The sequence below is a fragment of the Eschscholzia californica genome, unplaced genomic scaffold (assembly GCF_041429995.1).
Source record: "Eschscholzia californica isolate CP2 unplaced genomic scaffold, dmEscCali1.0.p SCAF_6, whole genome shotgun sequence".
Taxonomy (NCBI): domain Eukaryota; kingdom Viridiplantae; phylum Streptophyta; class Magnoliopsida; order Ranunculales; family Papaveraceae; genus Eschscholzia; species Eschscholzia californica.
In genome coordinates, this window is record NW_028238483.1 from 37230729 (window position 1) to 37257682 (window position 26954).

At 37.2% G+C, this 26954-nt stretch overlaps 4 protein-coding genes and 1 pseudogene across 6 annotated transcripts; 3 read left to right on the forward strand and 2 right to left on the reverse strand.

Annotated features, from left to right (window-relative positions):
- The first annotated feature begins 1122 nt into the window (after window positions 1-1122).
- Window positions 1123-3888, forward strand: LOC147534389 (F-box protein PP2-A13-like). The gene is made up of 3 exons (XM_086649609.1): window positions 1123-1798; window positions 1904-2022; window positions 3208-3888. Exons 1-3 carry the CDS (start codon window positions 1475-1477, stop codon window positions 3626-3628), a joined length of 864 nt encoding a protein of 287 aa, XP_086505735.1. The 5' UTR covers window positions 1123-1474; the 3' UTR covers window positions 3629-3888.
- A 501-nt stretch (window positions 3889-4389) lies between these two features.
- LOC147534390 (F-box protein At4g00755-like) lies at window positions 4390-8076 on the forward strand (annotated as a pseudogene). Its single transcript, XR_015228073.1, has 5 exons — window positions 4390-4720; window positions 5554-5957; window positions 6055-6230; window positions 7123-7241; window positions 7561-8076. The product of XR_015228073.1 is annotated as an F-box protein At4g00755-like (transcript).
- Window positions 8077-10996: 2920 nt separating this feature from the next.
- On the forward strand, window positions 10997-13927 carry LOC147534391 (F-box protein At4g00755-like). 2 transcript variants are annotated; one of them, XM_086648570.1, is made up of 6 exons: window positions 10997-11166; window positions 11601-11770; window positions 12420-12815; window positions 12914-13089; window positions 13178-13296; window positions 13565-13927. In XM_086648570.1, the coding sequence occupies exons 2-6, from the start codon at window positions 11644-11646 to the stop codon at window positions 13800-13802; spliced, it is 1056 nt and encodes a 351-aa protein (XP_086504696.1). In that variant the 5' UTR covers window positions 10997-11166; window positions 11601-11643; the 3' UTR covers window positions 13803-13927. The 2 variants fall into 2 exon arrangements, with proteins under 2 accessions (XP_086504696.1, XP_086504697.1); XM_086648571.1 differs by having other exon boundaries at window positions 11030-11339; window positions 11387-11770.
- Window positions 13928-14622: 695 nt separating this feature from the next.
- LOC147534392 (Pentatricopeptide repeat (PPR-like) superfamily protein) lies at window positions 14623-17857 on the reverse strand. Its single transcript, XM_086648572.1, has 2 exons — window positions 16696-17857; window positions 14623-16611 (listed from the first exon to the last, which is right to left on the reverse strand). The coding sequence occupies exons 1-2, from the start codon at window positions 16736-16738 to the stop codon at window positions 14897-14899; spliced, it is 1758 nt and encodes a 585-aa protein (XP_086504698.1). The 5' UTR covers window positions 16739-17857; the 3' UTR covers window positions 14623-14896.
- A 522-nt stretch (window positions 17858-18379) lies between these two features.
- Window positions 18380-26352, reverse strand: LOC147534393 (putative transcriptional regulator SLK3). The gene is made up of 10 exons (XM_086649611.1): window positions 25942-26352; window positions 24236-25330; window positions 23960-24091; window positions 23785-23833; window positions 22918-23132; window positions 22444-22512; window positions 21076-21176; window positions 20747-20840; window positions 20565-20634; window positions 18380-19891 (listed from the first exon to the last, which is right to left on the reverse strand). The coding sequence occupies exons 2-10, from the start codon at window positions 24902-24904 to the stop codon at window positions 18711-18713; spliced, it is 2580 nt and encodes an 859-aa protein (XP_086505737.1). The 5' UTR covers window positions 24905-25330; window positions 25942-26352; the 3' UTR covers window positions 18380-18710.
- Window positions 26353-26954: the final 602 nt, after the last annotated feature.

Below are 26954 nucleotides of genomic sequence, written 5' to 3' on the forward strand. Positions count from 1 at the left end.
TGAAACATCTCAAATCGTGTCATGCTTCTTTTGGCACAAAATTGTGTCATACTTGTTAATTGATCGGTTGGCACCAAAATAATTTTTGAACGAAGCCACTAACATCAATGACACAAATATAGATAAATAAAAGATATTAGAACTTATTTAAAACATACACAAAATAATTATATTGTGAAGCCGGTAACACAATGGTGCATCATACAAGACACATTTTTTTTTGTTGAAATGTGACACATTTATGTTCTTAAATACAATTTCACTTATGAGAAGTTCATAAAATTACTTGTTATTATACTCAGATTAATCTCTTTCCTTAGAAATCGACCTATTGCTTGTGAAGACGCAACAACCTTCCACGGTTCCCCCTTATTTGCAACATAGATAACTAAGGGGTAATTAGGTATTTTGACCTAAGATTCCAACTAAATTGAGATAATTAGTTATTTTTGGTTTGGTCCCTTATTTTATAACCAGTCTTCTTCCCTGCTATTAATTTTGTACAAAATTTTCGTATGGGACCTTGTATTGCATTGTCAATGCATTGACTACTAAGTCAAATTGTTGTTTTTTTAAATTTCCAACTGTAACCTTCTTTAATTTCATTTTATCTCATTTTATTTTTATTTTTCTTAAATTTATCTTTATCATCATCCTCTATTTCATCTTCCATCTTCAACATTCAACGTCATGAACTTACAATAACCCTACACTTGGAATCATTGCTTATATGACACATGCCATTCCTTTCGCATTCATTCTCGGCCGTAAACACCCACCTTATGGAGTCTTTTAGATCCAAAGTCCATCCTGGATCTAAGAAGATCAAATGGTGGAGAAGAATTGGTTCTTTCCAACTCATACGTTGAGGCATTTATACAATTCTACTAAACTGGAGGGCTTGACAGAAAATTATTGTCAAAGGGGGCAAACAGAAAATAACCCTAAATACGTAAGAAATATTTCATACAGCGAAAACGAATTTAGTATTTATCTTTTTTTTTTTTGAAAACCGACTATATTGTCGTTACATTTTTTTTTTTTTTTTTTTTTGTTGAGAAACGAATTTAGTAGTTGTTGGACACTTGGACCTCTCTTTTCTTTTCATTTCTTTCTTTTGATTCCTAAAAGACAAGTGTTTTGTGTTTGGCATTGTCACAGTGCCACACTCTTTTCATCTCTCTAACTTTTTTTCTCTCTCCAACTTTTTCCACTTTTGTTTTAAGGAAATAACTAAAATAAACATTTCAACAAAAAAAAAAAAAAAACTAAAATAAACACGGAGAAATGAAGGTCAATTAAATACTACTACTACAAATTCATTCATAAACAATCGAGCGAGTAAATGCCGGATTCTTTCTTCCTCTTCGTTCCTCATTAAACTAAACCCCCCACTAACCCAATCTTCTTCTTATCCATTTCTCATCAATTTTCTTATTCAATTAGGGTTGGTTTTCTTCTGATTTCAATTCTGATGGGAGCTGCTACTTCTAGTTTTCCAACTGAAACTGATAAAAAAGGATCTTCTAATCCGATGAGTTTGGGTCTTGGTGATATGCCTGAAAGTTGTGTTGCTTCCATTTTTATGTATCTTGATCCACCAGAAATTGGTAAACTTGCTAGGTTAAATCGAGCTTTTCGTGGTGCTTCTTCCGCTGATTTTATTTGGGAATCTAAACTTCCTTCTAATTACAAATACCTTATTGAGAAATTGTTCGATGACGTTCCTGTTAATTTGAGTAAGAAAGAGATTTACTCTAGGCTTTGTCGACCTAATCTCTTTGACGGTGGTGCTAAGGTTAGTTCTTTTTCTTTCTCTCTCTCTAAAATTGAATTGATTATTAGGGTTTTCTTTCTTTCTGCAAATGTATTGATTGATGGGTTTTGTTTGATTTCATTTTAGGCAATTTGGCTAGAGAAGAGTAGTGGTCGTGTTTGTTTATCAATTTCAGCAAAAGCCTTAACAATAACAGGAATTGATGATCGGAGATACTGGAACCACATACCAACTGAGGAATCTAGGTATAAATTTGATCTTTTTCATTATCTCTCTTCAATTCAAATTGGGTTGTTGTTTATCAGTTTTTTTTTCCTTCTGCTGTTTATGAACTCCTAGGTTTTTTTTTGCTTTTGAATTGATGTTGATTTATCATTAATGAGTATTCCAATTTAGTAATCCTTTTCCATTAAAATCATACAAGACTTGAGCTTTTAGATTGGTTAATCATGATCTGATTAAAAAACTCATACTTGTTTTAATGGTTATTTAGGATCTGATAAATATCTTGAATTTCTTTGTATTAGACTTCTCTGGTTGAAATAGATAGGGATGGGTAAACCATTCTTTTAAAAAAGGTTGAAAAGATGAAAACAAGAACCAATCTTTCTGTTGGTATTGATTATTGATTGATATTTGTCTACTAATATCCTTGATATTTAAAATATCTCATTCAAGTGAACTAATTGTTGAATGTGAAATATCTAAAGTTGACATGAAAAAGCAAAGTTTGAATTTGTTTTGATCAATTCTTATTAGCTTATCTCTAAGTCATGTTTTTCGAGGGCTTGGTTTGTTACAAGTGGTAGTGACTATCCGGCTCTTCTGAATTGTCAATAGGAATTCAATATTGACCCTAATAAACTATGAAGTCATGGCCTTATTGAATATGTTCGTTCTTATCCCTTCTTTTTTTTTCTTTGTATTTATTTTTTCGGTTGTGGGTCTAGGGTATTTGGACTAACTGGCTATAGATTGGCCCCCATAGTGGGGATACCTAGTAAAAGCAACCTCCTTGAAAGGGACTGCACATTTAGCAATCGTTCCTAAGCGTTTCCATATCAACCCCATAAAATGGATTATATGATCCAATGCCCCTCCAATCATTTCTAGTTATTAAACTCCGAGCTAGACATAATTATTTTATATTTGAAAAGATAACTCTCAATTCGGAACATGGGAAAAGTGGGGAATCTCCATAGATGCTGAGTTGTTTATAAGGCTACTGGATTGACTCAGTCCGACGCTGAACTTTTTTGAAGTGACAAGTCCGCTCGTTAGAAATACACTATTTTCTATATGTTGAGTTGATCTAAATAGTTAGATGATTGTCGTTTATATGATTTTAGAGTTCGGTTTGTAGTTTTTGAAGTTACAGATATTATCTTGCATTTGATGTGATGAACTGATTGAGAATTTCTGTTTATTAGGTTTCATTCAATTGCTTATCTGCAACAAATTTGGTGGTTTGAAGTTGATGGTGAAGTCAATCTTCGGTTCCCAATAGGAACCTACAGTTTATTCTTCAGACTTCAACTAGGAAAATCTGCCAAGAAACTCGGCCGGAGAATATGCAACTCTGAACATGTCCATGGATGGAATGTAAAACCCGTTCGATTCCAATTAACGACATCAGATGGACAACACGCAATATCTCAGTGTTTCTTGGATGAACCCGGGAACTGGGTTCATCATCATGTGGGTGATTTCGTGGTTAATAACCCAAATACCCCGACGATTGTCAAGTTCTCAATGACTCAGATAGATTGCACCCACACCAAAGGGGGACTTAGTTTAGATTCTGTTTTAATATACCCAAGAGAGTTTAGGGAGAAATTTAAGGGTTTTTGAGTATGAGTTTTTAACCTTATTTTAGGTCTTAGATAATGTCATAGTGAGGAAATGTGTGGATTATTATAAAAATAGAAGTTTGCCAGGTTAGTCTGTTTTTTTCAGGTGTGGGTTTTTCCTGGACAATTTGTAAAATATTGTATATTGATCCTTGTTCTAGTTTTCTCTGTTTAATGTAGTACTTGAAGAGGTTTTGTTTTGTCAAAGGAATTGTAGTTTGAACTTTCAGTATGATTGCTAAGATGCAGAAACTTTTGAAATCCCTTTTACCTTTACATTGACATTTCCATAATAGTGGAGATTGTGATATTTGATTAGTCGATAAGTTTGTGTTCATCTAATTCAATACTAATTTGTGGAGTGAAGATAATATAGACATTATATTTTTGGTGACTAGAACATTCTTTATTTTTGGTAGTTTTTTTTTTCTCTGAGAATTGGACTACGATTTACGTAGTCGATACAAGGTATTAATACATCATGAAGATGTAATAAACACGATAATAGCCTAATTTAAACCAAGAATGAAAGAGACCTAAAACCCAACAACAAAGAGGGCAAAGCCCGACATAAATTACATAGGATAAATCTTGATGGCAAACTGGTTACGCGGAGACGCGATCCCATTACCTCATGAGGTTAAGATATGTGTGTCTAAACCACTTCACCAAAAAGCTGGTGGACAAGAGATGGTAGTTAGTGTCGTTAAATAAGGGGCCAAAATGTGTACTGGTCACATTTATATTGTCAAACATGCGACTTTTTCATTCCAAGTTGATCGATTTCAGAAGCAACTGCTCATAATCTATCTCTACCTTCTCTCTCTCTCTCTCAGGGCTTTCTTCTTCTCTGCTGAGAATTGATACTTTGGGTGTCTAATCATTGTATTTGAATTTCATCTAGGGCTAAATTATCAATAAGATTCTTCTGTGGTATTGATAGTTACTTATAATTGAGTTTGAATGGGGCTGCGATCAATTGATTTTCTACAGTTTCTCAACCCCGACTTGTCATCAATTATTTTCTCTTATTTGGATGATCCAGTTGCCATTATTCGTGTTAGTGCTGTTTCTCGTTCTTGGCGCCAATTCGGTAAAAAACCTCAATTCATCAACCCCACATATTTTTTGTTTTGTTGTTGTTTTTCCATAATTGTTCTACTACTATTTTCAGAATCTGGTTATCTAGAATAGCTATTAATTAAACTAATCTTTGTTTAGGAAATAAATTTGTAATTAGTTATTAGATTCATCTTTTAGAATACTAGTACTTGAACTCTTGCCAAAAGGAACTACATTGTTTGTATCAAGTTAGTCATTACTTACTCATAACTCATAACTAAGCGTGCATACTTCGGCCGAGTTTATCAGGTTACCGAGGAAAATCAGTACCAGTTTCTTACTTTGTCGAGATAGTATGCCTTGGGTTTATCACAAAATTACCTGGTTGTACCATAGCTGTGTGTGCCCTGGTAAGGTCGAGACTTGACCTGATCCAATCGAGACAAAACTTGATCCGGTCAACTGTCCGTCGGTGCTGAGACGAGCGTTCCATTAGCCATCCTCAGATCGTTATAGAAGTAGTTCGGTTTGTGTCGATAGTATGTAAGGTGCAAGAATGCTTGAACTTCTAGTTTACATTGGACTGTCGTGCTTTTCCTTGGTTAGCACAAGAGAAACATGACTGCCCAGATCTAGTTTCTGCAATAAATGTCAAAAATGTGTATTTTTTAAGAAATTCTCTTCCTAATTCTGTCATTGATGGACGGAACTTAGGAGTTGGGGAATCAGGGTATTGAAAAGTCTGGTCAGCATCTTGATTTCTTCTTTCAAAACAAAGATTATATTATTGAAACATATACGATCAATTGTTTTTCTGCAATAATTTTTTTAGAGCTTCTGACTTTTGTTCTAAAATGTTCACAGTAATTGTAAATGGCCTGTCTAAGAAGCTATGCCTAAAACTATACCCTGTGCTACATGGGCAATTGAAGAAAATAATAAATTAGAGCCAGTAGAAGGTGGGCCCGTCAATGACGTTGAAGCGGATAATTTGAAGATAAACCATCAAGTTTATGCCTAACTAGCTCGAGGTCTGAGTCCTACTTTAAGAAAAGATTGCATCTCGTTAGCAATATGTGCATCTAGTACTGATCATTACCCTGAAGAAAGAATGCGCAACACATTGAATCCTTATGATAGATTTGGCGACATAGGTTGTTATTGGTCAAGTGAAGGAGAAAGTGACCCTGTAGTGCCCGAGACACTAACTTATAAATTGAGCTCCAACTTGTGTTTTGTAACTGAAATCAACATCCGACCTTTTCAAGGTTATTTTTCCAACTTTTAGATGCATATGTGGTTTGGTTCTGTCCTGTTTTTATCTTTAGCTGATAATAATATTACTTTTCTTCTCTGTGTACCCAGTATTTTGGGAGGTTGGTTTCCCCATATGTTCCGCCAAAACTGTGCGATTTCGAATGGGCCATGTTAAGTCATTGGAGCTGGGAAGAGATCTTCTCTCAAGGCTTGAGATGGATCGTAGATCAGTTGATGATTTCATGGTATGGACATACGTTTCACCGGAATTTCCAATGGCTCAGGTGTGTATCTAATTGGCCTTGTGATGGACATATACATTTGTATGTATATATATATATATATTTAACTTATGTAGGGAAGGATAACTTGTTTTTTGAGATTGTGGTACTGTGATAAAACGTTCGAGGCAGATTGATATGATAAAGCTGAGTGTTGCTTTGAGGCGTATGCCTCAGGTAGTGAAAGGTGCACATCAATTTGGCATAAGTAAACAACATAATATTCCTCGAAAAATAAAGAAAACATGAAACAGTTTTTTTTACTTTGAACAAGTCTCAGGTGTTTGACAAACAAAAATAGTCCAATTTGTATATCCTCCAAGTCAAAAAATAACAGTTTTCCACAGTTCTCCATGAGGCAAGCTTCAAAGGTAATGTCTCGAGCGTTCTTTTTAACCTTGACTGCCATGAGTTCCACGTGCAGAAGCCCAAACTCGATCTTTTGTTGTTGAGTCATTACTTCAAAGTCAACGTTTAAATAACTGTTTCATATCTATCCATGACCTTTCTACCCGAAAGACTGGCCATTATCATTACTGTCAAAAGTTCATAACAAGTAAATGCTGGTAAAACGTTTTTTTCATCTAAACAAGAAATTAAGAAAACAGTTGATGATAGAAAAGCATCGAAAAGCAGTTAGTATGGTAGAAGTGGTAGTTATAATGGTCCATCTTTCATTACAAGTGCTATTTAACCGTCAAAACACAGTTTCAACAGAACAACTATCCTTGTAACAGTAACATTGCAAAGAACAAGATTTTTGGAGAAACGTTGATGATGGGGGGCTGTCGTCAAAAATTACCTCTATATCTATTATAAGAACCATTTTTAAACAGGGTTTAGGGTTCTTGTGGCTTCATATTTTAGTAAACTATCAATTTGATAACTAAATCAGGAAAACCACCTCCAGAAATTCAAGCTGCCGGAGCCTGTTCTTTGTTTAGGTGGAATTTTGCAGATAGAGCTGTTGGGTAGGGTTCAGAGTTGTGTGGTGGACGGATTATACTACATATGGTTAGTTTTCTTTCATTCTTTCATTTCGAGTAGTTCTTTAGCTACTTCCCCGGATTCACGTTGGTTTGCTATTCTTTACTAGTTCCCTCTCAATTCAGTATCAGTGTCTAATACACATCATGGCCGGCTATTGGAAGGCCAAACCTCTGAACTCTGACATATTATGTCAACTTCTGCTTAAATTTGCAAATTGCACCATCCACTTCCAGTATGTTTAGTTTTAAAATCCTGCTAGGTATGGTTTAAGAGACATGCAAATATATTTTCAGGCTCGTGCTCCCTATGCGAACCTGTGCATTTTTAGTGAAAACTTATGCAGGTTATGGTGCAAACTGAAAACCCTATATATTATGTGCGAACTTGTGCAAATATACACAGGGAGCCGAAGAAAACCTGATGGATTATGCACCGGCACCAGCCACGCTGTTCATGGGTTTTATGCACCGGCACCACAAGACCTGATTGAGTCTAGTTACACCTGGTACAGGGTTTTTTCTTGGCATGGGCCTTCCTAGACCATCGCGCGCTTCCCAACCCGAGATGCAATGTGGGACTAAGTGAATTGCACGTATGTGTTTAGCTCTAATCATGTATAATTAGTTGGTTAATGTTACTGATTCATGTTCTGTCTTTGCATTGGCATGGCTGAAGTATATCTCATGTTCAAGTCGTTGGACGCCCACTATCGCCAGCATTTGATGTCAAGCTAAATGAGATCACCGGAAAGTGGACATTGAAATATATATGACCGTTGGTCGAAAATGTGAGTACTTGTCCATGGAGATCAATAAATGGTATATACCCGACAGCTTGGCTTACGTTGGTATATATATGTAATATATCAAGAGAGTGTTTGTTGTTGGTTGGTAGAGCTAGGATTGTATTTTCTTTACGAGGTTTCCTTTCAAATAACTTTAATGGCTATAACAAAGTAAAACCAGAAAGAGGAGCCGAAAAACATTGGTAGCTCTAAAAGATTATACTGTTAAACATTGGTAGCCGAAAAACATGTTCTCTCTCTCTCTCTCTCTCTCTCTCTCTCTCTCTCTCTCTCTCTCTCTCTCTCTCTCTCTCTCTCTCTCTCTCTCTCTCTCTCTCTCTCTCTCTCTCTCTCTCTCTCTCTCTCTCTCTCTCTCTCTCTCTCTCTCTCTCTCTCTCTCTCTCTCTCTCTCTCTCTCTCTCTCTCTCTCTCTCGATCCGAACCAAGCATTAGTGTCATGATTGGCGAGCTTAAGCCCCCTGGCAGAAATCTAAAAGTTAGTGCCGTAGCCTTAAGATTGATTCGATCAAAACATCAGTGTCATGACTGGTGAGAGAGAATATGAGAGAGATAGCAAGAGAGAGGGAGGAAAACAAAAAAGAGAAATAGAGAAAGAGATGGCAATGGTGGTTGGGGAAGGTTGTCGATGGTGGTCAGACGTGGGAAATGAAAATCGGAGGCAGAATCAAACAAGCTAAATTTTAGACTCAAAATAATATTGTTTTCTAGGTCAATTCTAGTTAACGCAAAATATTATGTCTTCTAGGTCAAAATATTATGTCTTCTAGGTCAAAATATTATTAACTCGACTCTCAACAATAAAAAGTCTAATTAACTCAAAATCTTTAGAGGGGTTGGGCCATTGGTCCAAAAAGGGGGCCAAAATGAAAATCCCACCCAAAGTTGCCTAAAAATGTAAAGGAGGTCCAATGTGTCAGTTTTGGGGGTCAAAATTACGTAAAGGGCCCTTAGAAAATAAAGTATTTACAGTTCATGCCATCGAAAATTACAAAATTGCCATCGAAAATTCTCGGGAAACGATTTTTTTTCTGAAAAATAATCTGACAACCCGTCCATCAGAATGTGTACTGTTCAGAAAATTACAGAACAACCACCGAAAAATTCCCGGGAAACGCAATTTTTTTTGGTAAATTATTTTATTTACTGGAAATTTTTTTCTGTACTAGACATTTTTGCTGGGCGGGAATTTGAAATTTCGTAAAAAATTTGAAAATTTGGGCGGGAATTTGAATTTTCGTTTGAAAATTTCAAAACTTCGAAAAAAAAAATTTGTGACCGGGAAATTATTTTATTTACTGGAAATTTTTTTCTGTACTAGACACTTTTGCTGGGCGGGAATTTAAAATTTTCAAAATTTGCCCGGGAATTTAAAATTTTCAAAAAAATTTGAAATTTTGGCCGGGAATTTGAAATTTCGTTTGAAAATTTCGAAAAAAGATTTCGTTTGAAAATTTCAAAAAAAATTGAAAATTGGAATTTTTTGTGTACAGGAAATTATTTTATTTACCGGGAAGAGATGGTTTGCTGGGCGGGAATTTGAAAAATTTTCAAAAAATTTTGAAACTTTGAATTTTTCGTGTACTGGTAAATTATTTTATTTACCAGACATTTTTTTTTTCAGGAAAACGTCAGCATGTCCCGTCCAAGGGTAAGAGGGGAATAAAAAAAAAAACTGACATTTGGACCTGCAACTAATTTTTGGGCAAGAGTGGATTTTTTTTGGGTTTACCCCCCAGATTTTGGACCTTTGACTCAAAAATCCAAATCTTTATTCTCCGCTAATTTTCATTTTTTATACCCACCTCATTTTTTATTCTTTTTTTTTTCCTTGCAGAGCACATTGGGATTGTTTGGCTTGCTTTGATCTGATTTTGTCACGGATGCCACCTATCATTCTTCTATTTATAAACAAATGTTATTGACTTGGGGCGCTTCTTTAAGTTTCATTTTTTTTGTAATCAAACCTTTGATATTAATGGATTTATGTGCTTTCAAAAAAAAAAAAAAAAAAAAGTTTCATTTTTTTTGTACGTCACGTTGAAAATAATATATATGTTCTAATTAGATTTGTAACATGATTTAAGCGTTAAGAGTTTATATCATGTTCAAGAGTTCAAAGCCTCCCCTAAACATTATTAAAGACTTTTTTTCCAACATGCCCTGTAAAAGGTTCCCATTTTTAAAAGGCCAGCGCTTTGGGGAAAGCTAAATAGTTTCCGGGGTGTGAAGACTTGGTCAAAAAGTGGTCAATTTTGTTTGACAATTTTATTTAGGGGGAAAGCAAAATAGCTTCTCCACCTCAGCTCTCTCTTTCTCCACCTCACTTCTCTCCCTCCACCTCATCTTCTCTCTCCACCTCATCTTCTCTCTCTTCTCCGATTAGGTCGCCGGCCGGAAAATTTTCCGGCCGGCGACCATGAACAAAAAAAAAAAAAAAAAAAATTTTTTTACTCACTCTCTCTCTCTCTAGAAACTCCGGCGAAGGGGTTTCCCTTCGCCGGAGTTTAGAGAGAGAGAGAGAGATGTGAGAGAAAAAAAAAAAATTTCATGGTCGCCGGCCGGAAAATTTTCCGGCCGGCGACCTATCGGAGAAGAGAGAGAGAGGATGAGGTGGAGGGAGGTGAGGTGAGGTGGAGGGAGGTGAGGGGGAGAGTTTTTTATTTTGAGCCATATTCCCCATAAAATATGTTTCCCCAGAAACTTTTCAAAATTTTGCATATTCCCTTTAAAATTTCAAACCCCGGAAACTATTTAGCTTTCCCCAAAGCGCTGGCCTTTTAAAATTGTTTGGGGCCTCCGAAACGATTGGGCGGGCCCTGCCCTCTCAAACTATTCTGTCTGGGGAAAAGTGCCGACAGAGGGCGCCAGTCAAAACGACTGGACTAAGTCAAGGAGTGTTTGGGGGTGCTAATGGCAAGAAACCGGTGTGCCTGCAGACGCACCCATATATTTCTCCTGTTTCATTCCCCACTCTTATAAATTCTCTAAAATCTTACATCTTATTTTCAGACTACATTGACTATTATCTCTATTCTCTCTCTCTCTCTCTCTCTCTCTCTCTCTCTCTCTCTCTCTTTTAAGGTTTCCTTGTTCATCTGTCCTAAAAAGATCAGATCCTTCTCCTGTCCTCCATCATATATATAGGTAATTATTAGTTCGGAGCTTTTATCAGATCTTCAAAGTTCTTAAGACCATTCAAGTTTAGGGTTATTGTTTTTTAAAAACTTCTAAGTTTTGTATTATTGATTCAAACTTTTATTTAAGACCTTTAAAGTATCATGTTATTCATTCAGGTTTTTTTTTAAAGAACTTCAAAAGTTTAGCGTTATTAGTTTACAATTTTTTTTTTTAAGGACTTTGAAAGAACACGTCATATGTGCTTTAAATTGATTATATTATGTATTCTAATGGCCAGCTAGTTAATATTTGGGGTTCTTATTAGTTTGTTTGTTTTGCTGATTAGGGTAAAGCTCTATTCTTTTGCAATTTTACTTTTTTTTTTTTGTTGAGGGCTTTTGCAATTTTACTTGGTTGGGTAATGGGTATCTAAATATTCTACATATGTGAATGTCAATCAGGTGTTAATTATCAAAAGGATATTTTTTTTCGCTTGATCTTATAATGGAGAAGTCAACTGATTTTCTGCAATTGTTCGACCCTGACTTATCTTCGGTTATTTTCTCATGTTTGGATGATCTTGCCGATATTATTCGTGTTAGTGCTGTCTCACGTTCTTGGAACGAATTCGGTAAGATCAAACTATCTACTTACGCCTTTTTAGTTTTATTCCGCAATGATCCACTACAACATTGAGTTTGAGTCGAGTCAACTTGGCCCAGCCACATAGGCTAGTTTCGGCCAGCCTAAGGTGGCTGGAAATGTTGGCCTGGTTTGGGCCCAATCCGCCAGCCTCCGGTCTACAGAGGGCCCGAGGAGTTAGCGTTGTACTCTAAATGTTAACACGAAGGTATCATGTCGTGTACTCGTGTACTGGAATTAACCCTGAAATAATCGAAATTCCCTGCTTTTATTGTCTCTACTGTTTGATCTGGCCAATATCATATTTTGTACAAACCCTGATTTTGAACACATCAACAACTCGTTCTCTAGAGCTTTCTCAATTTAGTGTTTTGGTTTTAACTTTGAATAAGTGAGAGTTATCTTAAAGGCTATATTAGATACAACTGTGGAAGAAGCTCTAGACAATCATTTTTAGCTCATGAGAAAATGAGATGCAACCTATCCAGTTATAACTTTGGTGTCGATGTTGAGAATGTCTATTCTCCTAATATACGGGAATACGCATTATTAATGCTTGTACTAAAATTCCACTTGTCGATAATAGATATTAAAGATCTAATTATGTTATATAACTTGTGTTCTAAAATGTTTTCTAGTGATTGCAAATGGTTTCACTAAGAAGCATTGCCAAAGATTATTTCCGGAGATATCAAGTGCTACACGTTCCATTGAAGAAAACAATATGATTGAGCCAGTTGATGCTGGGTCGGATAATTTGAAGAGAAACCATCTACTTTATACTTTACTAGCTCGAGGTCTTACTTCTACTTTGAGTTACGATTGCATCTTAGAAGCGTTATGTGCATCCAGTACTGATAACTATCCGGAGGAATGGATTCATAATACATTGGTATCTAACGATAGGATCGACCGGAGGGATACTTACTGGTCAAGTCAAGGAGAAAGTGACCTAGAAGTGTCGGAGAAGCTAACTTATATGCTGTGCTCCGATTTGTGTGTTGTTACTGAAATCAATGTCCATCCATTCCAAGGTTACTTTCTCTGATGACATTCTATAGAATACATATGTAGTAGAGCTCCATCCTGTTCTTTTTTCCTTTTAACTGATGGCAAAGATTACTTTTCCCAGCACATTTCCAGAAGAATTCCCCTATATATTCTGCAAAAGCCGTACGATTTCGGATGGGCCATTTGAAAGTATTGAATCTAGAGAAAGAGATTGGCCATGAGGATATGGAAAGTTTTGAGGCAATCGATGAGTACGTAGTATGGACGTACATTTCACCCGATTTTCCAATGGTTCAGGTGCGTAACCAGATGTTCCTTGTGACTCTTTTAGTTGTTGATTTAGTTTCATATTTCGTCAACTCCAAACGATTTTATCATCAAACAGGAAAATTATTTACAGAAGTTCCGGCTGCCAAAACCAGTGGTTTGTATTGGTGGAATCCTGCAGGTAGAGTTGTTGGGAAGGCATCAAATACAGGAAGCGGATAAGTTATTCTACATATGGTTAGTTTTACTCTAAAAGTTTAATTCATTTTAAAATGTTGTTGATCTTTTGACGGTGACCGTTTGAAATTGAGCATCCAATTTATTGGAGGAGTCTGCCCGACCGAGTCCACCAGATAACCCTAAGATTGTCGATCGCCCGGCCTAATGAAAACTTAAACCGCAACTGCACGGCCTGGTCGGATTCCCATCCTTGATTGTGTTGTTTAATTCAAATTGTTTAGTGATCTTATTCTGGTTTGTTGTGTCGTAATTGTCATGGTTGAAGTGTGGCACATGTTGAAGTCGTTGGATGGCCGCTATCCTCATTTGATGTGGAGTTTGTTGATGTCTCCGGAAGGTGTAAATTGAAGTATAATAACCCTTTGGAAGGAAGTGTCAATACTTCTGAAAGAAAAAAGGGTTATGGTAACGGACGAAGGCATTTTGCTTCTCGCTTGAGATCCCCAAGGTTGATGCAGACGGACGAGAGGGGTTTCCTGCTATTATTACCTGATGATCAATGAGTCAGAGTGTAGTTACAAGGGCTACTTCGGTGCCTAGTTGTTTATTATTAATATCCCAGATTTTCTCTTAATGATCATCGATAACAAAGATACCTCAACAACCTAATGAATTTTATTTGGTCTCAGTCATACTCATAATTACTACGACATTCTAAGCATGATATTGTCCAACTGATAGTGGCTTAATTAGCATTTCTTACCATGGAAACTACATCATAAATTCGAAAGCAGTACCATATAAGACATAAAGCCTTCTCACATTTGAATAATGACCAGGCTAAATCTAGTATGGCAAGATAAGTCCAAGATGGATTGCATGCACCTCAGACACTCAGTGACATATTGCTACAAGTACAACTGTACATGTAATATATGCTATAGACATTTAACCCACACAACGCGGAAACAAAATAGAGTTCAAACGAGCAGGCCAAGTGAATCAACTGAAGTATTTGAGGCACCAAAGTATAGACAATTTCGCGACCTTTCTCTTTCCAAATAGAAGTTATGGTTGTAGACTTATCGTAAACAGTAAACATTGGTTATTGCGGTAAATGAGTGGTGTTTTTTTCATTGCCTGAATCTGACTCGTCTCAACCAAATGGACCCAAAAGTAGCTCAAATCAGACACTCAGACAAGTCAGACATCACGCATTAGCCACAAAGAACAATCTGAAAACTGACTCGAGTTAACTCAGACCTCAAGGCAGATCCACTTGAAACTTTGAGGTATAAAAACACTTCCTCAGTCAAGGGAACACCATATAATGTTGTTTTTGGAAAATGATATTAATTCTCAGTTTGTGTCCAAAATATTGAATGGAGCTACCAAAACATTCATGTTCATTCATTCATTTCTAAACAAAATTTCTTATAACATTATTTGTAACAAATCTCAATTATCGGCGTCATATGGCAAGATGAAATATCTCTTATGGACTCTCCCTGATTAAGTTGATTTCCTTCTTCGTACATTACTAGGGGAATTGAATTAATCGACCCCAGATACTTGAGCTTCTGAAAAAAGACATAGCTCTACATGTTTGTTCATGGTTTCCATTGCGCAAAGTCGCTAACAGCCATTCGGGGTAGTGTCACCTACAGTTCAGTTCGTCTTCTATTTGGGTAGATAGCTGTTCCAACACCAAGAATACTTCATCCTTGGATGGATGAGATTGATCTGCGACAGTAAACGTGTGCACCTTCCTTTCTACTTCCAACCAACTCAGCGCTCGTTCTTTCTTCACTTGTCTCTTGTTCATAAGGTGCCTCACCTTCTCGACAGACTCCCACCTCCCACCCGCTGCGTATATATTTGAAAGCAATACATAAGCTGCAGATTCTTCAGGCTCCAACTCGATAAGCTGCTCCGCCGCTTTTCTTCCCAATTCTACGTTTCCATGAAGCCTACAAGCACCAAGCACAGCATTCCAAACTCTACCGTCAGGCTTACATGGCATCTTTTCAAGATGAAACATGACCTTCTCAAACTGTCCAGCGCGACCCAATAGATCAATTAAACACGCATAATGTTCTTGGTCGGCGACAATGCTATGTTCTCGTGTCATAACCTCGAAAAGTCTGACCCCTTCATCCACGAGCCCCGAGTGACTGCAAGCGCTAAGAACAACAACCAAGGTAATTCTATCAGGTTTAGCTCCTGCTCTTACCATCTCGGAAAACATACTTATGGCCTCTGCCCCAAGGCCATGTTGTGCTAGGACTGATATCATCGTATTCCACAACACAATATCTCGCTTTTCACCCATAAGGTCAAAAACTCGTTTCGCAATTTCTACACACCCACATTTTGAATACATATCAATGAGAGAGCTAACGACTATTGTATTTGGCACGAATCCCATCCGTATTAGGCGAGCGTGGATTTGTTTACCATGCTTAAGTGAAGCAATGCTGGCAGAAGCACACAAACTACTACTAAAAGTGAACTGATCTGGCCTGAGATTTCTCAAAGTCATCTCTTCAAAGAGCTTAAGTGCCTCTTGTCCCTGGCCATTCCGAGCGTATGCCCCTATCAAGACTGTCCACGAAACAGGATTTGGCTCAGGCATCTGGTTGAACAATTCACGAGCAGACTCCAGATCCCCGCATTTAGCGTACCCAGAAACCAAGGTAGTCCAAGCAAGAACATCTCTGTCATCCATGTCATTGAACAATTTCCTGGCATCGTCTATCATCTTACATTTTGCATATGCATCAACAAGAGAGCTCGAAAGTACCAAATTTGACAAAAACCCAGCAACCAAAATTTGACAATGGACCTGACGAGTAAAACCGAAATCTTCCAACCTGACACAAGTAATAAGAACCCCAGCGAAACTAAACTGGTTAAACCCAATCGACGACCTACGCATCTGAACATAAAACCTCAAAGCATCACGGTGCATCCCATTTTTAGCAAATGCAATAACCATCGTATTCCACGAAACAACATCCCTTTCGGGCATCTTATCAAACAGCTTCTTTGCTGGTTTAAGCATTCCAAGTTTAGCATACCCAGATAACATATTGTTCCAAGAGTACAAATTTCTCATAGACATTGTATCAAACACTTTACGAGCTTCGATATCGTTACCACATTTAAAGTACATTATGATCAAATGGTTGGACAAGTAGGTATTGGGATGTTTGAGACCAGTGAGCTTCAAATGAAGGTGAACCCATTTTCCTTGTCTAAGAGATTTATAGTTACCACATTGTTGAAGAAGAAATGCAAGAGTTGTAGAGTTTAAGCGAATACCCTGGCGAGAGAGGAGGTGTAAAGAATGAAGAGCTTGTTTCAGTTTACCTGTCAAGGTTAGATCAATCAAACCATGGATTAGACAAGGTCTGATATTGGATTTGTAATCTGAACTCCACCTCCCATCATTACCTGTTGTTGTTACAAGTTTATTTGTGGGAAATTTGGTTGGCATTGCAGAATGAGTAGTAGTAGTAGTACAATTTTCTCTTCAGATGTCTTCATCTATCTATCTATGTTCTTCTTCTTCTTGATTCCAACACAGAAAGTAAAACTTCATCTATCTAACTATCTATTCTCTTCTTCTTCTTCTTAGAGATAGATCAACCCAATCACACAGATTCAGCACAAATATTTTTTTATTCAGGAATGAATGGTGATTTGATTACTAGAGAGGTATTGTTGGAGGGGTCAACTGATTTTCTGCTCTAATATTCTCTTGTGAATTCGGAGGGCTCATAATTCACGAAGAGGAATCCTTTTAACAAGAATGAGGGGCCTTACAAAACTTTCCTTAGTTGTATTTGGTTACAACATTGAGTTCTAGTGGTGTCAACTCGGCCGGGCTACACAGGCCCAACCTAGATCTAGAGTACCTAAGGTGCTCGGAGCTGTTGGTCAGGTTTGAACCCAATCAGACAGCCTTGGGTCTACTTAGCGGTGTACTTAAATGTCAACACCAATAATTACTTCCTTCTTACTTGACCTCCAATTTGTGACCAACTGAAAAAACTTGCTCTCGTATAAGTGAAGTTGTCTGTCGATCATCAGTTTCAGACAAAGAAGAAACATAAGGGAAATAGTGTAAGCGAATTGAAAAGAAATGATAAAAACAAAAAAGTACATGAGGAGTTAAAGTTAATTGGGGGAAATTGTTTTTGCCGTCATTTTTGAAACGCTGAACAAGTATGAGAGCCTAATATTCGTGTTGGTCACGAACTGGAGGCCGAATTGGAATTAACCTTGAAATAATTGTACAACGAAATACCCTGTCAACATTGTGGTCTCAACTTCTTGGTCCGGCCATTATTGTATTTTGTACAAACATGGATTTGAACAAATCAACAACCCATTCTCTAGAGCTTTCCCAATTTAGTACTAATCTTTTTTGGCTTTGAATATATGAGAGTTATTGTTGATCTTTTGACAATGACCTTTTGAAATTGAGCATCCAATTTATTGGAGTCTTGCCCGACCGAGTCCACCAGATAACCGTAAGATTGTCGATCGCCCAGCCTAATGAAAAATTAACCGCAACTGCACGGCCTGGTCGGGTTCCCATCCTTGATTGTGTTGTTTAATTCAAACTGTTTAGTATTCTTATTCTGGTTTGTTGTGTTATTATCATGGTTGAAGTGTGGGACATGTTGAAGTACACTATAACTAGCTAAATGCATATACAATTACAACACTACAACTAGCTGGTAGCAACAGGGCGTTATCACATGAAAATCATTCAAGGCTGAGTCTGAAAATATGTTTGCTTTCAGAATATAAGTTGTGGATGTAGTCATTGATAGTCGAGATAGGGTAATTGATGAACGTACCCTGCAGAATCAGGCAAAATGCATCAGATAGATGAGAGGGTATTAGACGCTTTCAGAGGAGGAAAGCTGCAAGGAGATACACACTCTGAACTCTGTTGACTGCCTTTGCTCTCTGGAGTTTCCAAACTTCGCAAAGTAGCTAAAGGAAGGGAGGTCAACCGGAGCCCCCGGTTGGAGAGAAAGTAGCGGACATCTTCGGTAACAAAGAAAAACCTTCCTTTTACATGCTCAAAAATAACCTCAAAGTAAAACTCTAAGCAAGCAAATTCTGAGAGAAATATTAAGATTGAAAGCTATAATAGTGTATTATAATTGGTATGTTGGGTCCAAGGTGATTGGACTTGTAAGCCTGACTAAAATTACAATTGAAATACTAAAACAAAAACAGGAGAATGGCAAACCCTTTCAAAACTGCCAACAACACAATAATTTAAAAATACCCACTGTTCCTTGCTTTTCTTTCACATTTAGTCATCATAATCACCAGAAGTAAACTATTAAGAGTTCGCTCTTATGAAAAAGGGTTCTGTACAGACACAGAAAACTAAGAAGAGGTTGTCATTTTCAGAGAAATTGTAGATTCCCTCTCAATATATAGACTCACACTAGCTGATCCCAATCAGGGAATTCAGATAGATCCGGCATATCTGAAAAATTGTAGTGAAGATCAGACGCTTTTGTGTCGAAGCTGTTTGCACCACCACCACCACTACCAACCGTGGTGATGTTATTGTTTGCACCACCGCCAATCATGGTGGAGTTGCTGTTATCACCACCACCACCACCACCCATGGGGGAGTTACTAGTGCTGGCAGTTCCCTTGAAACTATCACACCTTGCCATATTTGGGTTATGGTTTCCACCTCCAACCATAACTGCAGGGTTACTATTTGCACCACCTCCTACCATTCCGGAGTTACTACTGTTGCCAGTCCCCTTAAAACTTTCACTCCTACCCATACTGGGGTTGCTGTTTGCAACACCGCCACCAATCATGGCGGAGTTACTGCTATTGGCGGTTGCCTTGAAACTGTCACTTCTACCCATACTCCGGCCCCCAGAAGTCATGTTGTTTCCAAAACCTGGAGGGATTCCTACAGAACCTGTGCTTCCGGCAGGCCTCGCCGTCAATGTACCACCACCACCTGTACTAACAGCATTTACTGAATTGAAAATATTACTGTTCAGGTTCTGACTACTGGAGTTCTGCTGTTGCTCGGGGATCCTTCCGTCCCCAGTGCCACCGGTATTGATCATTTCTGACAGCAATTGGTGGATCATGTGCTGTTGTAAATTCTGATTTCCTTGAGAGGATGGTGGAGGGTTTTGTTGAAGTAAGTTACCCTGCTGCTGCTGCAGCTGTTGGTGATGGGGAGGACTCGACAAGTTACTAATGTGTATATTCTTAAGAGATCCTTGAGTTGAGGAAGCGGGATCTTGAAACGGCAAAGACTGCCGCGTCTGCTGGGAACCACCAAAAGAAGCATTCTCTTGTTGAAAAACATTAGGATTTGAGGCCATAGAGTTCTGTCTTGGCAAATTTTGGTAATTACTTGATGCCTCTGCCAATGGAGTGGAGTTGTTCAAAACTCCTCCAGTTCCAATTAGGTGGTTGTTGTTGTTCATGTTGTTGCTCAGGCTAGATTGCATTGCCATTAGTTTGTTCAAAGTGCTGACATCTGTTGGCAAACCTTGTGCATTAGCTAATTGCTCCATCTCTTGCATCTTCTGCATCTGATACTTGGATGTATTTGTCTGCCGAGGATAACTCTTCAAGCTCTCTGCAAATGGTGTGTCCGTGTTAAATAGAAACCAGAAGGAACAGAAAATTAAAACCATTTATCAATTATTTTATTCATTATCGAACACAAAAACAATCGAAGTTTATTCAAATATGGTGAATCAGTGACTAAATGATAGATTGCTTGCAGTTATATGTTCAGCCACACACCCCAGAAAACTTCTTAGGTAAACATCAAATTTCTGAATAATAAGAGAAGTGTAACAGTTGCTTAACATCCAACCACTGAAATGGCATCCAGAAGACGACTATGTTTTCCTTACATTTTCAGAGTACCTCATAATCATCAAAACCAACAGACCGAAAAACATATATCATGAAACAGGAAACAACATTTCCTCCATATCTAACAAAGGGAACTAGTAGAACTTTTTCAGGATAATAGAGACATATTTCAGGACTAGCAAAATAGAGACGTATTTCAAGACTAGCTAAGTCTTAAAAGAGGAACCTAAGAATTACATGCTTTCCGACATGGTAGATTGGTATAGGAATAGTTACTCTCTGTGACAAGAAAAATTCAGGACAGAAATTGCTATTTGAAGTTTTAGACTACGAACATAGCATGAAGAGGCTCGGTTCAAACAACCAACAGATGAATGGCAACCCAGACTATACATATCAATATAAAAAAATTCAAAGTAGCAAGATACCAATAGGTCCCATGTTGTGCTCCCGGCTGAAATCTATCAAATCTTTCATACTACTAACAACTTCTGATATCTGTTAAAATGGATAGACAACATAATTAGGAAGAGAACAAACTAAAGACTACCCACATTAATGCATCACAATTGAAATGCTAAACGAAACAATACATGAACTGCTCAAATACCTGCAAGCATCGAACATATCGCTTGGAAAATCCCAAGTCATTCAGCGACTGCAACTCCACACTTTTAGCAAGCTGACGCCAGGCCGCTACAAACCTAAGGAAAAAAATATTCAAGAGCAAGGTCCATTTTACCAGAATTAGGTTCTATTAAGATAGCCAGCAAAGATGACTTGAATGTCTTGAAGGCAGAGAGAGGAATTTCTTGACGAGCTTAACTTGTAAGGACAACAGAACTCCCCCCCTCAAATCATAAACAACAAAAATGGGTCTAATAAGAAAACACCATTGCATAGAAGAAAGTACGACAAAGAGGTGCTTGTTTGACTTACGCATTGCAGTTTGCTTGCAAGTCCTGAGGGGAAAGCCCTGCAGACCCACTTTCAGAAACAGCATTTTGGTATTTTTGTGCAACCTGCATCAATTGACCCACCTGTAACCGAAAAAAACATTTATCAGGTAACCAACCAATTAGATCCCAGATGTTTTCTTAATGATCATCTATAACAAAGATACATCAAAAATCTAATGAATTTTATGTGGTCTCAGTCATACTCATAATTACTGCGACATTCTAAGCATGATATCGTCTAACTGATAGTGGCTTAGTTAGAATGTCTAACCATGGAAACTACGTCATAAATTCGAAACGATATCGTCTAACTGATAGTGGCTTAGTTAGAATTTCTTACCATGGAAACTACATCATAAATTCGAAACTAGTACCATATCAGACCTAAAGCCTACTCACATTTGATTAATGACCAGGCTAAATCTAGTATGGCAAGATAAGTCCAGGATGAATTGCATGCACCTCAGACACTCAGTAACATATTGCTACAAGTACAACTGTACATGAAATATATGGTATAGACCCACACAACGCGGAAACAAAATAGAGTTCAAACGAGCAGGCCAAGTGAATCAACTGAAGTACTTGAGGCACCAAGGTATAGACAACCTGAAAACTAACTCAAGTCAACTCAGACCTCAAGGCAGATCCACTTCCAACTTTGAGGTAAAAAAACACTACCTCAGTCAAGAGAACACCATATCCTTGTACAAGTAATGGTAAAAATAATCAACACATGACAACCTTTCGAAACTATAAGACACCCTTAGAACTTCTGAGGCTGCAGACGCGTACTCAATTTAGAAAACTAAAACAGAAAAGCTCCAAAAGAACTTCAAGAACGAAACCGAAACTAATTGAAAAAAGGTTTAGTATGCATGTAACCGAGATACTTCATTTATTATTTGCAAGTAAACTTAATGTCATTAATTTCCTTCCACAAAAATTCAAGCAGCATTCTAGTTTCCTGCTTTCTGTATTTAGGGAAGTGGGAATTAATAGTGTTCTGTCAAGAAAGAACTCTAAACCAATAAACCGCAAGAACATACGGTGTAGCAGGTATAGAAATGTTATTAATGCAATATATTATCTGGTTTTAGAAAGGAAAGAAGTGGGCGTGCACATAGGGAATATGATATACTTAATTACAGTAGCCATGTAGACCTTCATGAATCTTCAAAGATACCCACAACATGTAATAGGGAAAAAAGTTATGAAACTATAAGTTTTCTTACAGAAATGAGAAAATACATGACCAAAGACAAAAGAAATCATTAGATGATCTCAACAAGAGCTCATAACACATAAAATCAAGTTAATGCAATCCAAGAAAAAGTAACAGCTTTACCTGTGGTGCCAACAGTCTACGGGACATAAGTTCTTCGTGCCTCCGTGCACAAAACTCCCAAGACAATATCTGTATGGAAAATAACGTTCATTTATGCCATTGGTATCAAAAATGCACTATCACAACTAAGAAACCAACACCCTCAAATAAAAGAATACACATGTCAAGAACACAATGCTACTTCCATCACAATTAACTTCATATAAATTGCTCAAATTCTTTCTTATAGATTATTTATTTTTTGTTTTGCATTTTTGCAATTCAAGTTCCGATCATCGTCTGTCAGACATTGGTTGTTTACTAATTACTAATAGAAGTTGATTCCAAGGATCAGAGAAGTGCTGTACTTGAAGGCATGGTCTTCAACATGGAAGCTATCAAAGGAGAAGCACAAAAAATAGTCTTGTTTTATCTCGTGACCCGATTTCCTTTTGATGACGGAACTTACAGATGTACACACCCATCTAATCATACCTTCAAATCGGAGGAGAATATTATACGAAGTTGACCTTCACGAGCAACACGAGCTTGATCGTAAACGCTTTCTTGCACTGCTTTTCCATATTCCAACATCATTATACCTGAGGGGAACCTACATTCCCGTGGCATGTCTACAAACAAGAGCTCGTCGATAACCCCACCGTCAAATTTGATCTTACTAAGCCTGGGGAGTACTTCACAGGTTGCCTCTGTTCAATAACATATAGAAGAGACTATTAAGCAATACGATATCTTGTCCGCAAGACAAACCAGAGTAGCAGAAGAAGATACATGAAAGAGTATCGGCAACAAAAACAAAAAGGTACATTAATGTAACACAATGTACATATGACTTTCTAGTGAGACTAATAAAAAAGAAATGGAAGAATTCTCATGCACGCATACACTTATAACTCGTCATTACTTGAGGACTCCAGCATCGTGGGATTATAGCACAGTAGAACAAAGAACAAACGCAATAAAAGCGAAGCACAAATTAAATGTCATGTAATGTTTTTCCCTATGATGGAGGAGTCTAACAGTTCCATTAGTGTGCAAATGCTCTGATTACCTCGTTTCAAAAAATTTCAAAGATATCAATGGAACTCTAGATTGAAGCCATACGGTTGTATTTTGAATGAAAGACAAATTGGTGCTACACGCAAATTGCTAAAAAGAGGTAGATACAAAATTTAAATCAAGTTCACATCACATGAAAGACATTGCAAATCTCTAATAAGGACAGCAAGTTAAAAAGTGAAGCATTTAAGGGCTTATGGCCAAAAGAATAAAAGAACATGAGATCTGGGACTTGCTTAACACCTCCTGGATACAGAACCCAATGAAAAAAAATGTACTTACCAAATCCCCTTCCTGATCTGCAACCACAAATGTCGCACTGCCAAGCATCCTAAATGGAACAAATTTAAATCACCTTGTGAGATTGGCAAAAGTGGGTATACTCAAAGTCAAAGGGAAGGAGAGTGGACGTGTAAAGACGAAAAATTGCATCTAATTAAGAGGTAACAATACAAACCATAGCTGCCTGAGCAAAAACACCTAGAGCATGATGTCCAACATTATCATATTGCGACAAACACCACCTTCTTTTAGCACGTGGAGCAAAATATTCCGCCACAAATTTCCTCCAGTAAATAATTGTATTGTCCTAGAAAGAATAACTTAAAAGATAAGCTGAAATTATGAACCCAATAAGGCGTAACACAAGATGCCCGATTTTGCAACCAATAACTCATGAAGAACCCAATTGAGGAGAACCAATGAAACTTAGTAGATAAAAAGTAAAACTCACGGGTGGCCTATGACGCTGATGATATATATATTGCATCAGCCGACGAGCACATACACCGCTTTCGTAGGGACGTTTCACCCCAGTTACTTGTTGCAGGCCCTGTTGTTGTCTTATTTGCTGTTGCTGCAATTGCTGGTGTAAGTGGGTTCGCTGAATCTGTGGCATTGACTGCAATATCTGTTGTGGCTGTTGTTGCCTCTGCAAGAGTCTCTGTTGCTGAACTAAAGTTGGTAGTTGTGGGTTATGTCCTTGCAACTGGATCTGGTCTTGTCTTTGCAGCAATTGTTGCATTACCTGCTGCTGCATAATATCTTCTTGCTTGATTTCAAGTTTGGGTTTTTTGTTCATATAATTGTTTGGTTCTTGGGATAGAGGATTAGGAACCGAAAGTTGTGAAATTTGGCCTGCTCTTGACGATGGTTGGGATGTAGCACTTGAACCTCCTTGATGAGGGTTTTGCTGAATTGAAGTTCCATCCATCACGGAAGATCCTGAAATACTTATGTTATTTGACGAAAAAGACATTGGAGATGCAGGTAAACGGACATGAGAATCAGTATTGATGCTCGCACTTCTCTGCAAGTGAGGTCCTCCAACGAGAGATGAGTTTCCGTCAGTGACTAATGAGCTTGCAGCAATACTCGGTCCAGAGTTTGCAGTGCGGTTCATATCACAAGCCACACTCAAAGTTGAACGTTCATTCCCGCAAATAGAGTTCCCGAAAGATGAATTTAAGTATGTCTTAACAACTGACTTGGGGTGACCATCTCCAGAGAAGAAAATACCAGAGCTTGAAGACGAATGAGCTAGGCCCCCAGCCACCTGAGACGGTGCCAAAGGGGCCGCCGCCAACTGATGGCTGGAATTCAAGTGGCTATCCAGTGCCAGCCCTAAAAAAACCCTTCTTCACAAAACCATGTGCTCAGCATAGCTCAAAGTCAAACCCTAGAAAACTAACAACATCCACTTGAATCTAAAGATTCAGAAACAATTAATTTAAGTCCACTCTCCCAGATCACATAAACATTGAAGCAGAAATAGTACAACACGAATCTACCATATCCATCTGATAAAATCTCCTGAAAGTTGTAGAATCTGTGATATTAACAAAAGATAAAAATCCAAGTATGAATTTACAACTCTATTTATAATCATAACATATAAGTAGCACAACAAGTATTATTATTATAAAACAACAACAAACTGAAATTAATCCATCGAAACATGAACAGTAGAAATCAAAACAACCCTAAAGCTAATACCTTGTAATGCATCAACTAGACTCATATTACAACTCCAACAAAAACCCTAACTTTTTTAATTCTAAAAAAAATCAAATCTTGAAATTCTAATCTCCCACAAACAAAAACAACGATCTAAAAACAAACTCACATAATGAAATCAAAACAACTCTAACATTCAGCAACTTAATCTACCAAGAGAGAATGTCCAAACCAAGATCAAATCCCCAAAATCAAACATTTAAATTAGAGGCTAACATCACCTAATCGAAGTCAATAAACACTAAACAAATAAAGATTCAGATTAAAAAATCAAAATCTTAGAGGATCAAAGTGATGATTATCTAGAACAAAATGGATATAAACAAAATTAAAGTTGAAAGATTTGTTTTTGATTCAAACAAAAAACAAAATCAAAAAGTAAAAAAAAAAAAAAATGAATAAAAAATAAATAAAAATACTGACCTTGAAAATGAAGCTGGAAAAAAAAGAAATACTAAATAAAAAAAGTGAAGTAAATCTGTTTTCAACTGAGTTTCTTCAGAACCGCCATTGTCGCTTGAGTTCAACCTCAGCTTTTATATATACACACTAACACACACACAAGTTGTAGGAGTTACATCTGAGATAGTGACCGACTGCATCGGTACTTAACCCTACTTTAACCGAATGTAGCCGGTAATTAAATCTAGATACGTGTCTAAGATCCACACGATCTTGAGGTGGCGACACGATCGAGTTGTTTTATAAAGTGAACAGATGGCCGAGAATTATTGGAAAGTTATTGTTTCCAAAGATATGTTAGAAGAAGGGGCATAGTAGGAGAGAGAAAGTAAAGACTTACCACTTTGACACTATAAAATTGGTCTCTAGTTTGACACTATCTTGGTAGGTATAGAGGAAAAACTATTCAATAATCTTCTAGCTAGTAATATTTAATCTAACCCAATAGTTGTTTATCTTCATTTGATATAGTTGTATGATAGTATACAACAAGATTTGAACTCCAACTGATGACGATTAATTCAAAATTGGTAAAACGACACAATTCAATCATATTTGACAAGTTACAGTAATTGATTAACTAATTTTTTTTTTTTTTTTGATGAGAGAATTGATTAACTAATTTACTATCTAAAACAGTAATAGCTAGTGATCGTAATACAAAAATAGAATTTAATTCACGCGAATTTGTGGTGGGATTCCGTTATTGTTAACTTCTATGTTATTTATATATACTTCCTAAAAAAAACACGATCTAATGAATGTGATCTTTAAACAATTTAAACTTGTTATTTTACGAAGACGTAAACCTACAATATATGGAGGGTTGTGGTTTTTATTTTGGCCGCGGCTTTGGGGCGTAAAGAATGTTCTCCGGAGACTAGATTCTCTAGGGAATCTATATTTTTGTGTCAATTCTCGAGGGAATATTTTCTTTTAGCTCAAAAGTTATATTGATCAAGATTATCCCTTAA